Source organism: Euprymna scolopes, chromosome 24 (genome assembly GCF_053919585.1).
Source record: "Euprymna scolopes isolate OS-2025 chromosome 24, ASM5391958v1, whole genome shotgun sequence".
In the NCBI taxonomy this organism is placed as follows: Eukaryota; Metazoa; Mollusca; class Cephalopoda; order Sepiida; family Sepiolidae; genus Euprymna; species Euprymna scolopes.
In genome coordinates, this window is record NC_136505.1 from 49,613,316 (window position 1) to 49,628,201 (window position 14,886).

At 31.3% G+C, this 14,886-nt stretch overlaps 1 protein-coding gene across 2 annotated transcripts in view; it reads right to left on the bottom strand.

Annotated features, from left to right (window-relative positions):
- Positions 1 to 14,886, bottom strand: part of LOC145246465 (calpain-2 catalytic subunit-like) — a 116,083-nt gene that overhangs the window by 11,994 nt on the left and 89,203 nt on the right. For both annotated transcript variants that reach the window (XM_080108081.1, XM_080108082.1), the window contains exons 6-9: positions 13,049 to 13,217; positions 8,335 to 8,498; positions 4,568 to 4,740; positions 957 to 1,070 (exon numbers count right to left, since the gene is read on the bottom strand). In XM_080108081.1, coding sequence (XP_079964207.1) covers positions 957 to 1,070; positions 4,568 to 4,740; positions 8,335 to 8,498; positions 13,049 to 13,217 — 620 coding nt within the window. The remainder of the gene's footprint in view (positions 1 to 956; positions 1,071 to 4,567; positions 4,741 to 8,334; positions 8,499 to 13,048; positions 13,218 to 14,886) is intronic.

Consider the following 14,886-nt stretch of genomic DNA (forward strand, 5'->3'; position numbering starts at 1 on the left):
TTTTTTTTTTTAATTTGATTACGCGAAACAATGCATGCAGCCATTGAACCGTAACGGGATAGGGCCCAGATTTTTTAGATTTACATTTCTGGTTGGAGATTTTGGCACCAAGATGTTTGTTTATATTGCAATTAATTTTCCGTACGTTGGGTTAGTGTCCGGGAAAGGATGAGCAAACCTGAAATTTCAAAGACAAACGGTTTGAGGAAAGAAACTATGAAGCTAGAAAATCTGTGGGCATCTAAGGATTTCTGCGGTGCTTTGCTGCTAGTCAGGTAGGTCAGTGTATTTACGTTGTGGAGGATGGACAAGTTTAGTTAATACATTTAGTGGAAATTCTTGTAAAATAGACACAGGCATGCAACACTGCCGTGGCTGAAGCTAAGGAGACAGTGCGAGATTTATAAGGTTAGAAATCTTTTCTTTTTTTTTTTTTCACTCTGCCCAAGAGAGTAAGGTCCAGGTTAGTGCTCCAATCTAGATGAGGCAGTAATGCCTCATGTACTCGCAAATCGTGGCTTTATAGAGATATAAGATGCTGGTAGTTATGAATTATTTCCACCCTGATATAGGAAGCCTACTTTCTTTGCAGCAGATTTTCTATATGAAAATTCAAACTGACCCTTCAAGAGTGGGGTGGATTGTTATCGTTCGGTTGAGCATGACCAGGTAGAAATGGTAATTTTTATTTTATTCTGAGTTATTATCGCCTGTGATATGGATTGAATGTTCAACTCCCAAAAGACTGTCAATTACAACTGATTGTTAATCAACATTTAATCCGTTACTTCGATGAGAAAAAAAAATGAAAATAGTTATCTCAATAATCAAAATTCTCAATCCGCATCTAAAAAGAATCCGAACATAATAATACTATTTAAAATTAAATTATCTGATAGTGAGAGAAAGCGACAGAGGTTATATTGCCTGGTAACTGTATTGATAAAGATGCTTACCGTCCGTATGTAAGGAAATCAAATATTGCGGGTTTTTGTAGAAACTATTGCATTCCAGCCAACCGCCGGCATTAAAGTCTTCCTGCCATTCGCTGCGAGTCATTATTTGGCATTCTGAAAAAATATTTTTTTTTTATAAATTTACAATCCAAAAGGTAAAATAAAGAAATACGTAGTTATCTCCCTTTTGTCAAGAAAGAAAAAATTGCTTCTTGTTCGCTTATAAAGCAATACATAGATAAACGGTTATGGCGTTTTTATTAAATACAATAGTTCCCTCTTTTGCTGCCAGCTTCATCTTGACATTTACTATATATATATATATATATATATATATATATATATATATATATATATATATACACACACTCACACTTGACATTTATAAAGATATAAGATACTGATATCTATGAGAAGTTTTCCACCCTGTTATATGAAGCCTACTTTCTTTGCAGCAGACTTTCTATATGAAAAGTCAAACTGACCCATCAAGAGTTGGGTAGATTGTTCTCATTCGGTTGAGCATAACCAGGTTTACTTTATATATATATATATATATATATATATATATATATATATATATATATATTCCAAGTTTAAAATAAGCAAAAGCAAAAAGAGCCTTGAATTTTACGAGGTTGTTGATTGTGCTCAACAAAAAGAGCAAGGTCTTATTTTATTCAATTTAGGTGAACATAATTACTATTGGTCGTTACAATACATCTACTGTTTCAATCTAAAAAAAATTCATCAGCAAACCATAGCCCCAGGTTGTTTTCGAGGCAATAAGACTTACCTCGATAAAAACAGGAGGCTATGGCTTCCTGATGAAACATTTTTTAAAATTGAAACAGTAGGTGTATTTTAGCGACCAATGGTAATTTTTTCACCTAAATTGAATAAAATTATATATAAACTAGAAGATGTACCCGGCGTTGCCCGGTATTAAACCTACCGTTAAATTCTTTTTAAAACATGACATAAAAAAACCCAGAAAGAAACTGAGACATGTGCATGCGAGTATTGTTTTTTTCTAAATACTTTACTTCTTGTAAGTAAAAAAAATAAGAAAAAATGCTCGCGCTGAAATGAAAACCAAAACCTAAAGACAGTGAATTATGTAGGATGACTATTAGACTAGTATGACACGATATTTAAAACGTGTTTTCAAACTTATTTATTCTTAACATAATATGAACGCTTCGCACATGTGCAGTCGTGAAACAGTTGACAAACATAAAAATCTGATGACTCACACGTACCAATTTTTCAATTTTTACCCTTTATCAGCCTTTTTTCCGGAAGAAATCAGATTACAAAGTTTTCCACGCGTCAAGGTTTCGTCTTTATTTCGAGACTTCCTCTGGATGAATGAGATTAAGAAACAAAAAATACCAGTACAAAATATTTGAAAATGTTTCCCGGGCAAAGTGTGACGCAGTTCTATTTAAAAAAAAAAACGGAAAAAGACGTTGGAAATTCAAAAAGGAGGGGGGGGCTGGCGCTGTTAAAGAGAGGGAAATTTTAGTGACGTCATATAGTCGTTAATGTAATGTATGACAATCAAGTTTTATTGTTTTTTATAAGTTTTTTATAAGATTGGTTGAAATTCTCAATACTTCGATTTACTGTCGTTAAATCAGTTTTGGTGTAAGTGTCGTTGTCTGCCAACAATGTGGAAATTTTTTCCAGGTATTCATCTTTTTCCATTAATAATATGCCACCACCTTTATCAGCTGGTGATATAATCAAGTTCTTGTTATTCACTAGGTGTTTCATCTATGTATCTCTTAGGAAGTACAGTTCCATATGGATGAGTAACTGCAACAGAAATAACACCCTGTATAAAACTTTTTTGAACATCCGTATCTTCATGTTTGTAATTTTTCAAAATTGTGTCGGCGCTAATATTTGAATGTATGCCAGTTGTGAATTTTAGTCCGAAACTAAGGGCTTCAATTTCGGTGTTTGAGAGTACTTTGGTAGAAAGATTTTGTATTTTGTAAGTTTATTATCCAGTTTGTGACAATGGCGGGTCATTGAACTGATTTGTTTGTATTTAAGAAAAGAGGAAGTCTCGAAATAAAGACGAAACGTTGATGAACACATAATACGGGTTGTTCCTTTTTATTTCTCTGTTTTGTCGGAATACTATTTCCATTATTTTCCTCATACACACACACACACACACATACACACACACACACACACACACACACATATATATATATATATATAAGTACACTCGTCTCTTACATATATATATATAAGTACACTCGTCTCTTACATATATATATATAAGTACACTCGTCTCTTACATATATATATAAGTACACTCGTCTCTTACATATATATATATAAGCACACTCGTCTCTTACATATATATATATATACAAGTACACTCGTCTCTTACATATATATGAGTACACTCGTCTCTTACATATATATATATATAAGTACACTCGTCTCTTACATATATATATAAGTACACTCGTCTCTTACATATATATATAAGTACACTCGTCTCTTACATATATATATAAGTACACTCGTCTCTTACATATATATATATATATAGTACACTCGTCTCTTACATATATATATAAGCACACTCGTCTCTTACATATATATATATATATATATATATGTACACTCGTCTCTTACATATATATATATAAGTACACTCGTCTCTTACATATATATATATAAGTACACTCGTCTCTTATATATATAAGTACACTCGTCTCTTACATACATATATATAAGTACACTCGTCTCTTACACACATATATATATATAAGTACACTCGTCTCTTACATATATATATATAAGTACACTCGTCTCTTAGATATATATATATATATATAAGTACACTCGTCTCTTACATATATATATATATATATATATATATATATATATAAGTACACTCGTCTCTTACATATATATAAGTACACTCGTCTCTTACATATATATATATATAAGTACACTCGTCTATTACATATATATAAGTACACTCGTCTCTTACATATATATATATAAGTACACTCGTCTCTTACGTATATATATATAAGTACACTCGTCTCTTACATATATATATAAGTACACTCGTCTCTTACATATATATATAAGTACACTCGTCTCTTACACACACACACACACACACATATATATATATATATATATATATATATATATATATATATATATATATATATATATATATACACTCGTCTCTTACAGGTAATTAATTTTCCTAGCAGACAGTTTTACACCACCTTTATGTCGCCTTACAAAGATTAAAACTAAAATAAAATGATACTTAACCTAATACCTGGAATCTTTATTTACATGATTTTGATTCTAGAAAATGACGTAAACCTAAGACGATTAAGGGTGAATCTTACAGTTTATATAACCAGTATCAGCTACCGAAATGTGCTCCATTCAATTTTTACGAAGATTTTTGCATCATCACTAATTGACGATTCCATTTACCACGGTGTTCTGTCAAACAACAGGATGCGGACCTATGTAGTAATCCACAGAGACTGTGTCGCTGTATCATTGCTCTTTAATATACATAAAAACTAGAATAACTTGATTGTCTTTACCGGCTTTGTCACTGATGCCGTCGTGATCAAAATCTGGTGCCAAATTACAGATAATCATGTTGCAATATTGGCGCCGGAAATCTTCGAATGACATCCAAAATTCTCCGTCGTCTTTGGTAGTCAATTCCAGCTCTGTTTTGATGACGTCAGGCACGTACGCCCAATTCTCACTTCTGAAACAAGACATAAAAATGCACTGAGAATGTTATAAGTACATGTTATAAGTAAATGTTATAAGTACATGTTATAAGTAAATGTGATAAGTAAATATTATAAGTAAATGTTATAAGTACATGTTATAAGTAAATGTTATAAGTAAATGTTATAAGTAAATGTTATAAGTAAATGTTATAAGTAAATGTTATAAGTAAATATTATAAGTTAATGTTATAAGTAAATATTATAAGTAAATATTATAAGTAAATATTATAAGTTAATGTTATAAGTAAATGTTATAAGTAAATGTTATAAGTAAATATTATAAGTAAATGTTATAAGTAAATGTTATAAGTAAATGTTATAAGTACATGTTATAAGTACATGTTATAAGTACATGTTATAAGTACATGTTATAAGTACATGTTATAAGTAAATGTTATAAGTACATGTTATAAGTAAATATTATAAGTTAATGTTATAAGTAAATATTATAAGTAAATATTATAAGTAAATGTTATAAGTAAATGTTATAAGTAAATGTTATAAGTAAATGTTATAAGTACATGTTATAAGTAAATATTATAAGTTAATGTTATAAGTAAATATTATAAGTAAATATTATAAGTTAATGTTATAAGTAAATGTTATAAGTAAATGTTATAAGTAAATATTATAAGTAAATGTTATAAGTAAATGTTATAAGTAAATGTTATAAGTACATGTTATAAGTACATGTTATAAGTACATGTTATAAGTACATGTTATAAGTAAATGTTATAAGTACATGTTATAAGTAAATATTATAAGTTAATGTTATAAGTAAATATTATAAGTAAATATTATAAGTACATGTTATGCGTCTGCCTATGTATTAGTGTTGGGGCGATTAATCGGAATCGGAATCGGGAATCGGAAAAATCGGAAGATTTTTGGGTATCGGAATCGGTATCGGAATCGGAAAAATTGGTGCCTATTTTCCGATGCCAAAACGATTCTTTTAATTGTCTTTTTTTATTTGATTTTGTTTAAAGTAAAATCTTCCATTGCTGGTAATAATGATAAACTAATAAACATTTATTGATTTTATAATATCATTAAAACAAAAATCGATAGATCACTCCACCAGAAGTGTATTTCGACGTTTAGAAAAATATCTGCATAGTTAACACGTGTTTTTATTTTACGAAAATCAGGGAAAATAACAATCATATAGTTAAATAATTAGATATTTATAAAGAATCGGAATCGGTAATTGTATCGGAATCGGGAAAAATATTGGAATCGTCCCATCACTACTATGTATATATCTGTGCGTGTGTGAGCGATATAAATATTGGCAGAAAAATCTTCTCGGCATTCAGCTAGACAAATCCCCCCCCCTTCCAAAAAAGCCATCAAATGTTAGAAAAGCGCTGGAAACACTAGAATATATTATGTTGATGAATAAACTCGAATTTTGCTTGAAAGTTGTTTTTATTAGTAAGACCTAGGGCTTATTGAATGACTAGCGGGGCTACTCGGCGTTGCTCGACGAGAAGTGCAACATATTAAAACTTCTATCTCTTTTCTGTTCCTCTATATCTTTCTTTCTGACTCCCACCTTACCCAGACCCTTTCTGCTCTGCTTAGCCCATTCTTCTCTCTGGACATCATACAGTTTCGTAAATAGAAAACGAAACTGTTAAGCTTGACATAGTGATATGAGACAAGAGGAAGAAAGTAGCAACCCTTGTTGAAGTAACTGTCCCTAATGATGCTGGCGATTAACAGGGCTTATAGGGGGGAAATAACGAAATACTAAGTTATTTTGTACGATATGAAAAGAAAACTGTAATCTTAACCATTCTAATAATTATAGAAGTAATCTTGATGGTCAAATTACTTTTAAAAAAAGGCCAGATTCGCGAAAGTTGGCTTTAAAAATACCAATCTATCAACCCTGGACAAGAATATAAGTATGACCTCCCTTTTATGTAGCCTCGCTTTCGAATGTCATAATAATATTTGATTATTGTTGTAATGATATGATATATATAGCAGTTCTTCACTGAAGAAGGAAATCAACGAAACGTTACGTAAAAAGGGAGCATTAAAAAAAAATAGGGCAAAAAAAGAACATTGTCTACCCAGAGGTGCTGGACTGAAGGAGTATATTAAAGATTGTCTTTTAGCATGTGATTTTATTGTTTGCATTGGACTATGTAGCACAATATTACTTTCTGAGTATTAATACATATTAATTTATCTCATTTGCGCCAGTTCTATATTTAAAATAAAATGGACACTATTTTCATAGAAATGTTAATAAATTCATATTTGCTGCGTGTTATTGGTTTTTCTATCTAAAAACTAGTTTTTACGCTATCCAGATAAATAGCAACTTTATGAAAACATTTGTTGATGAAGTATATTTCTCATTCCTTGGAATTTCATCAGGTTCTATTGGTTATAAATATTCGGTTTAGAGAAGGTATATAAAAACCTAAGCGCTATTGCTACAAATATTTTTGTTAACCCTGGAAATAAAACCCTGCTCGTATCAAGTAACACGTAATACGTCCAAAAATTAAAAATACGGTAATAATACCCTGCCCTCCATCAATTGTTGACGGTGTAGATTAGTATTTTAGAAGCCGATGAACACGTTAAGAGTTACTCGACCTGGTTCAGGCTTTTATTTTGGTACTTTGAAGCCGATGGGTATGCTAAGAGTTACCTGATAGAGAACAAAGTATATTTTGGCATTTTGAAACCGATGAACGTGTTAATTGTTACCTGACCCGGGTCAGAATTTTATTTTAGCATTTTGAAGCCAATGTTAGTTGAAGGGGGTTAGTTTTTATTTCAGCATTTTGAAACCAATGATGTATTTCGGGGTAACTAATACAGATTAGGGGGGTTTTTTCCTGCGTTTTGAAGCCGTCGAATGTGTTTAGAATTATCTTAAGCAGGATAGTTTTTTTTCAGCATTTTCAAGTCGATGAACGTGTTCAAAACTAACAGAAGCGGGTTAGGCTTTTATTCCAACATTTTGAAACCAATGAACGTATTTAGGTTGTACACGATAAGGGTTAGGGCTTTATTTTTGCATTCAGATGAGTGTGTTTAGTGTTATCTGGTAGAAACAGATTTTGCTTCTGTATCAAGATTACAGTTTTTAAAGCAAAAGATGTAGTTAGAGTTGTTTGATGCAGGGGGGGGGGGACATGATTTGCTTCCCATATTTTGTAGCCGATCGACGTGTTCAAAGTTTCTTGACACAGAGCAAATTTTCCTCCGATATTTGAAACCGATGGACACGTTTAAAATTATCTAATACGACCAGGTTTTATTTGAATAGTCTTCGAATTGATATGTGTTCAGAGTTATCGGGGCGGGGCTGAATTGGTCTTTGAATGTTCGGCATTTCCGTATTTAACCAAGTTTACGCAAAGATGGAGGCGAATTTTTTCCCTGCATCCTCAGGATCGATAAATTAATTTTCTTAATCACGGGTAAATTTGCATGAAGTTCTGGGGGGGATTAAAATCAGCATGCGTTAAAAAAAAAAAAGGGAAAGAAAAATACATCAAACATATATAATTATTTGCATTAAAAGAACAACTCACCCGTCACTCCAGGCTCCCTGCCATTCAGTATCTCCCCATGGGTTTCTAACTCTCACCAACCTGGCTGATTGATGTCGATAAGGGACCTCCTCTACCCCAGTGATCACATAGGAATGGTTCGGCACCATACCTTTCTTATCTTTTTCTTGTCGCCCATGTCTGTCCTACAAAAATAAGTTTACTTTCACATTTATTCCACACATACACAGATGATTGTGTAAGCATGGAATACTGCTATCTGCAGGCAAAAAGTAATTAACGTTGATTCAAAAAATATTATTATAATATGAAACGCGTAGTGTTATGTGTAGCTTAATTGTCATACATAGATTTTCATAACTTATTACCTAGTTCTACTTTGTTGATGTAAATACTGAAAATAGATACATAAAATATATTTCCTAACAACATTTTCTGTCGATGCATGAAATAATAACAATTCTCTCTCTATGCACTCGAAAACAGCAGGATTTATATTTACGAAATTTCACACAAAGGTGCTTTATATGCCTGACAGTGTTCTTAAATAGGTTTTGTATCGGAATGCCTTCGATAAGTATGGATAATCGAAATAATCCGATAAAAGAAGGAAAATGCGATTTGGGCCAAAGTTAACGCCTCATAAAACCTAGCATCACAAGTGTATTTGAGAAGTTGTATTACCCCACTAGCCGAAAGCCCCGATATATAAAATCAACAGTAGGTTCTTGGAATACAAGATCAACAGTAGGTTCTTAGAATACGCGTTCGAAATGAATTCTTTTGTTTAAAGCACAATTAAAGCATAATACTTGATTTTTTCATTTTAAGCTTAAATTCAAGCGATAATCACCGCAGAAGCCGTAAAACAAGTCATATAAAATCAACAGAAGGTTCTTTGATATAACACGGGTACGTTCGAAATGAATGTTTCTGTTTAGAGCACAACTGAAGCATGATACTTAACTTTTATTTTTAATACTTTAATTCAAGCCTTTATATAAAATAATTTCATGAAATCAACAGAAAGTTCTCTACAGTGCAATGTAGACTATAATATATTATGAACTAAGTCACTGTAAGAGGCATATGAAGCTTCCTCTCGGTACAGCGCGATGAGTCCCTAATTAGAGCGGGAAATCAATCGATTTGATTGAAACAAATGGGCTATTTCACCGATTTCGATGACAATAAAAATATGGAAGCGTGAAACATTCGTCGATCACCATTCAATCCCCGCTACGGTCGAGCTCTCCTACTAGTATATATATATATATATATATATATATATATATATATATATATATATATGGTTTGTTTTACTATACACATAGATTTCAAAAAAGTTGTCAAAAATATATATATGTATATATAACAAATAAATGTTATCAAAGGCAAGATAAGTTATTTTTCTACCTAACTGGATAGGTTTTAAGTGTTTTTATTTAATGTAAAATGTTTATTCGGTTCGAAAATCATATAGCGTTTATCGATATATTTGAAAAAGATAAATGGCGGCGAGGTCTCGGTTGAATATGTTAAGTTTGGGAAAATGAGTTTAAACTAAAAAATTATACAAAATACTGTTAGAACCCACCCAATATATGTTGCCGTGACATATGCTTTCATATATCGTGTGCGCGTGTGTGTGTGTGTGTGTGTGTGTGTGTGTGTGTGTGTGTGTGTGTGTGTGTGTGTGTAAGAAATATTGAATTGATGAAAAAATGAAATTAGAAAGTTTACAAAATGTATTAACTCACCAAATGTCTAAGCAAAGAATATTTAAAAAAACTGACCCTTAATCATTTTTTCAAAGTCAAGCTCTTTTCATTATGAAAAAAGACTTGATAAAATAACAAATAATGAGCTAGTATGAATTTGAATATTTTCAAGCAAAATAATTTTTGTTTCTTAAATAGCTGTTTCTTTTTAACTTCCATCTTCTCTCAAGCACAAATCATTCCATGTCTTGTCGATGTGCACCGAGGAAAAGTCTTTAATTTTAAAACTCTACATAAAAAAACCCAAAAAGAACGAGTTTTCCCTTTTAAATGACCTTTTTCAGAATGGTTTTATTTTTAATAAAATATGTTCTAATAAAAAATACTTTTTTTAGTTTTTAGTTTGAAATTATTTTCCAGAATAGTTTTATGTGATAAAAATATATTTTAAAAGTTTACATTAAAAATAGTTTGTACATTTAAAGCTTTTTTTAAATAAATATATGGCAATAAAACTAATTTGTTTAGTTTTTGCACTAAAATGTTGTATTTTAATTTTATGAGGAAACATTTCTTAAAACCTTACTTTAAAATATATTTTTATTAAAAAAATATTTTTACAAAACAATTTAAAAGCAAAGACTAGTTTTTATGTAAAGTTTAAAATTAGTGTGAAATTACATATGTATTAATCAGAAGGGACATTACCTCGTGTTACACCGGTAAGACTTAGTGAGAATTCGACTGAAGAGAAAGTGGAAGTCAATAAGAGCAGCTTTATTTAATATAACCGCATTTTTAAACACACGTTTAAAGAAATAAGTGCGATAGGAAGTTTCAAAATTGGGTAGTGTGTATCTGTTTTCCTATGTTTTTCTTCAGATCAATAATCTTGAGATAGTCTTGGGATAAAGACGAAACAGTTTTCCGTTTGTGCAGTTATGGGTGCGATACTTATCTAATAAAGTATAGCCATGCTGACGACAGCTTGATACCAGAAACACGTTTCCATGGGCCACTTTTATGCACGTACAAAATAAATAAATAAATAAATATAATACGCTTCATAAAAAAAAGTGGGCGACAATATGCAACGCAAAAAGGGACATAACTCTCGTATAACTCTTTTTAAGGGACTGAGATTAAATACAAATTTCAAAACAACATATATATATATATATATATACATATATATATATATACATATATATATATATGTGTGTGTGTGTGTGTGTGTGTGTGTAGTAGAGATTTAGAAGGCTATCACAATGCGACGAATGAAATATAGTCGTTGTTGGTGAAAGGAGACGAAACAAGTGGCAATTTACAAATCAATAAGTACATACATATATGTCTATATATACATATATTTATTCAGTTGTATTAGGTACAAATGTCTTACTTGTTATGTCTGCGATAATATCCATTATTAATTTCGGAAAAAAATTCCCTTTTCAAATTGTAGACGTGACAGATCGATTCAAAATGCATTAAGTAAATTTTTTATTCATACAAACATCACTTCCATAACATTTCAGAAATATTTAGGTCAAAAGTATAAATAACCGGACCAATTCAGGCCCAAACATTTTCTTTACAGGTCATTATCATCTTAGTCTATGAATCCGATGATTCTATTGTTGGAATTGATTTTCTTGATAGTTTTCTAGTCAAAATTTTTTCTAGAAAGATATCGTGTACTTACGAGAGAGGCTATGTATAGGTTGCCAACATTCTAAGTAAAAATGACTTTGTGGAACGAACTGGATTGGAACTTTGAGCATCCAGATATTTAGACATCGACTTCCTAATATTTCCTTCCTTAGCTTGATGTCGCATTCCCATATATGTAACCTAGCCCCCTTTCTCCTCTTCTGACGAGAAGCATTCGGTTTCGAAATGCCTAGGTATAAAGAGCATCTATAAACCCTCATCCCGTCGATATCCGGTCCTTATTTAAAAGGATAAATAAATGTATATGCATATATATATATATATATATATATATATATATATATATATATGTGTGTGTGTGTGTGTGTGTGTGTGTGTGTGTGTGTGTGTGTGTGTGTGTGTGTGTGTGTTGTCGGGGTTCGAATCTCTCGACTAATGTTAATCGTGACACCCTGAAACATTAGTTAATCGTGACACCCTGCACTGATGATTCCTGAAAGGATGAAACACTAGCGACTGTAGGTATTTAATAAATATTATAGTAAATAACAATGTCAGCCCCTATAAGAAAATTGTTTCTTATCGTTGAGCATTTTCAGTTTTAATAAAGTCGGTCAACTTACCTCATACGCTCAGATCGTCATATAATGATTAGATCACTGACTGACGTTAAAAGCATTTAAGAAGAATAAATGTTTACTTTCAACTGTATCTCCCGCGGTTGACGGTAGCCGAATTGTTCGGGTCCTTGCTAATGAAGCCAGACATGACTTCTGTTGCCGGGGTTCGAATCTCTCGAATGACATTAATCGTGACACACTGCACTGATGATTCCCGAAAAGATGAAACACTAGTGTCTGTATGTATATTATAATTATTATAGTAAATTATATATATATATATATATATATATATATATATATATATATATATATATATATATATATATATATATATATATATAACCTAGTACACAGATTTACACACGGGACCAACATATTGTAGCAGTCTACGTCCCAAAAGCGACCAAGACAAAGAATAACTCGAACTCACTCATAATACATTCCCGATTAAACCGTGATCATAATCCTTCTCTCTGTCCCCTCGAACGTTATCCGCGTATCTATCGTGATCGTCCTCTCTAACATGCTCTCTCTTCTTTTTATAGTCTTTTTCTTTTCGTATGCATAAGCGCTCAGTTATATATATATATATATATATATATATATATATATATATGAGTGTGTGTGTGTGTAAGTGTGTGTATGTGTGTATTTGTGTGTGCGAATATGTATATGTGTGAAGTTTTAAAACTCACAAATTATCTATAAAATACTTACTATACTGAGGCAACCAATGATGGCTCCATTCTGAAAGGCGGCGCGTATCAAGTAGAAGTCTTTATCTTGTAGATCAGCGGGATTATACCATTCTGCCAAACCACCTGTCAAATCCGTGAAGGCATCAGCTTCAAAACCAAACTCAAGAGCTTCGTACGATCTGTTCAATCTTAAACAAAACAAAAGATAATAAAAACATTTACCAGTTTTCTAAAATCCACCACTTTGGCTAAAACTACATTTCGCATTTTTCTACAAGACAATGATCACTTATCAAGGTCCGAATGTCACTCAAGAATAAGGATTATTGAGTGTAAGATGGTCAGCAGCAACTTCTAGCATTGCTACAAATATAATTTGCTGATTTCTTTCTGTCGTCTGATGAGAAGAATAACAAGAATAGTATTCTTTGAAACTCCGCAGAATAAGGATTTTGTAAATTGTTTTTTTTTTAGTATTAAGTCGAACAATAAATATGATTTATAATTTCAACTTACAGTTTTAATTTTTTCTTTATACATATATATATATATATATATATATATAATATGTATATATATATATATATAATATGTATATATAATATGTATATATATATATTATATAGTAAGTTATAAAAATATATGTGGCAATTAAGCTATACAGAATATTCCGCGTTTCATTCTTGTGAGAATTAATCAGGCTTATGCGAAGAGTTGTGGTTACCGCACGTTTTATAGAATTTTTAGTTAGCCAATCAGCTTCCTAGTTTCCACCGTGCCCATCCCAATCAGCCAAAGGGCAAGCACTTACAAGACAAGTTTCAATTGAGCTTAGCTTCATCCCTTCCTTTGATATCTAAGTAAGCTGACTTATTTTCAACCTAGGTGTAGTTAGATGTGATTTTTTTTCTATAATTCGGATATTATTTTAGTTTATATAATAGGAGGGACGCGGTGGAAACTAGGAAGTTGATTAGCTTACTAAAAATTCAATAGCATGTGCGTATATAAAAACTTCACATAAGCCTGACGAATTCTCACGAGAATGAAACGCGAAATATTCTATGTAGATTAATTGCCATATATATTTTTATAACTTACTACCTAGCTCTCCCTATGTATTGAGCACTGCTGCAGTAAATACTGAAAATTTACGCATAAAATTATATTTGCGTATATTAATTTATGTGATTAAATCAAGTAGTCATATATATATATATATATATATATATATATATATATAAAAGTGAAAGTGTCTGTCTGTGTGTGTATCTGTGTATCTGTGTGTCTATGTGTGTACATTTCCCTACGCAATAACTCTGTCAATTTTAAGTCTACAGGCTCGAAATTTGATATACAAGGTACTGAGATTTGAGAAAATCGATGTGATCGGTTTTCGGCCAGAAATTTGGCGATTAAGTGGTCAAATTCAACGATTTGACCTTTGAGAACTCTACCAAACTCCTCGACAATTTTCGGTCTAAACACTTGACATTTTAGATATAGGTTCCTTGGGCAAGGATCTAACTTAATAACTGAATTAGAGCTCAAAACAATAAATTTTAAGGGGTCATAATAGGAGTCAAACTTTTTTGCTCAACATACATTTCCAAATACCCAGGCAACGCCGGGCATTCATGCTAGTATATATATATATATATATATATATATATATATATATATATATATATATATATATATATATATATGAAGAAAATGAAATTAAATTAAACAAAAAATTGACGAAGGAAGTGTTACTAATTTATTGTTGTTTGAGAGAAAGAAAATATTTCCTCGCTTTTAACAGATTCCTCTTTCAACCACCAAACACTAACATAAAAAATCTAAAAAATAGAA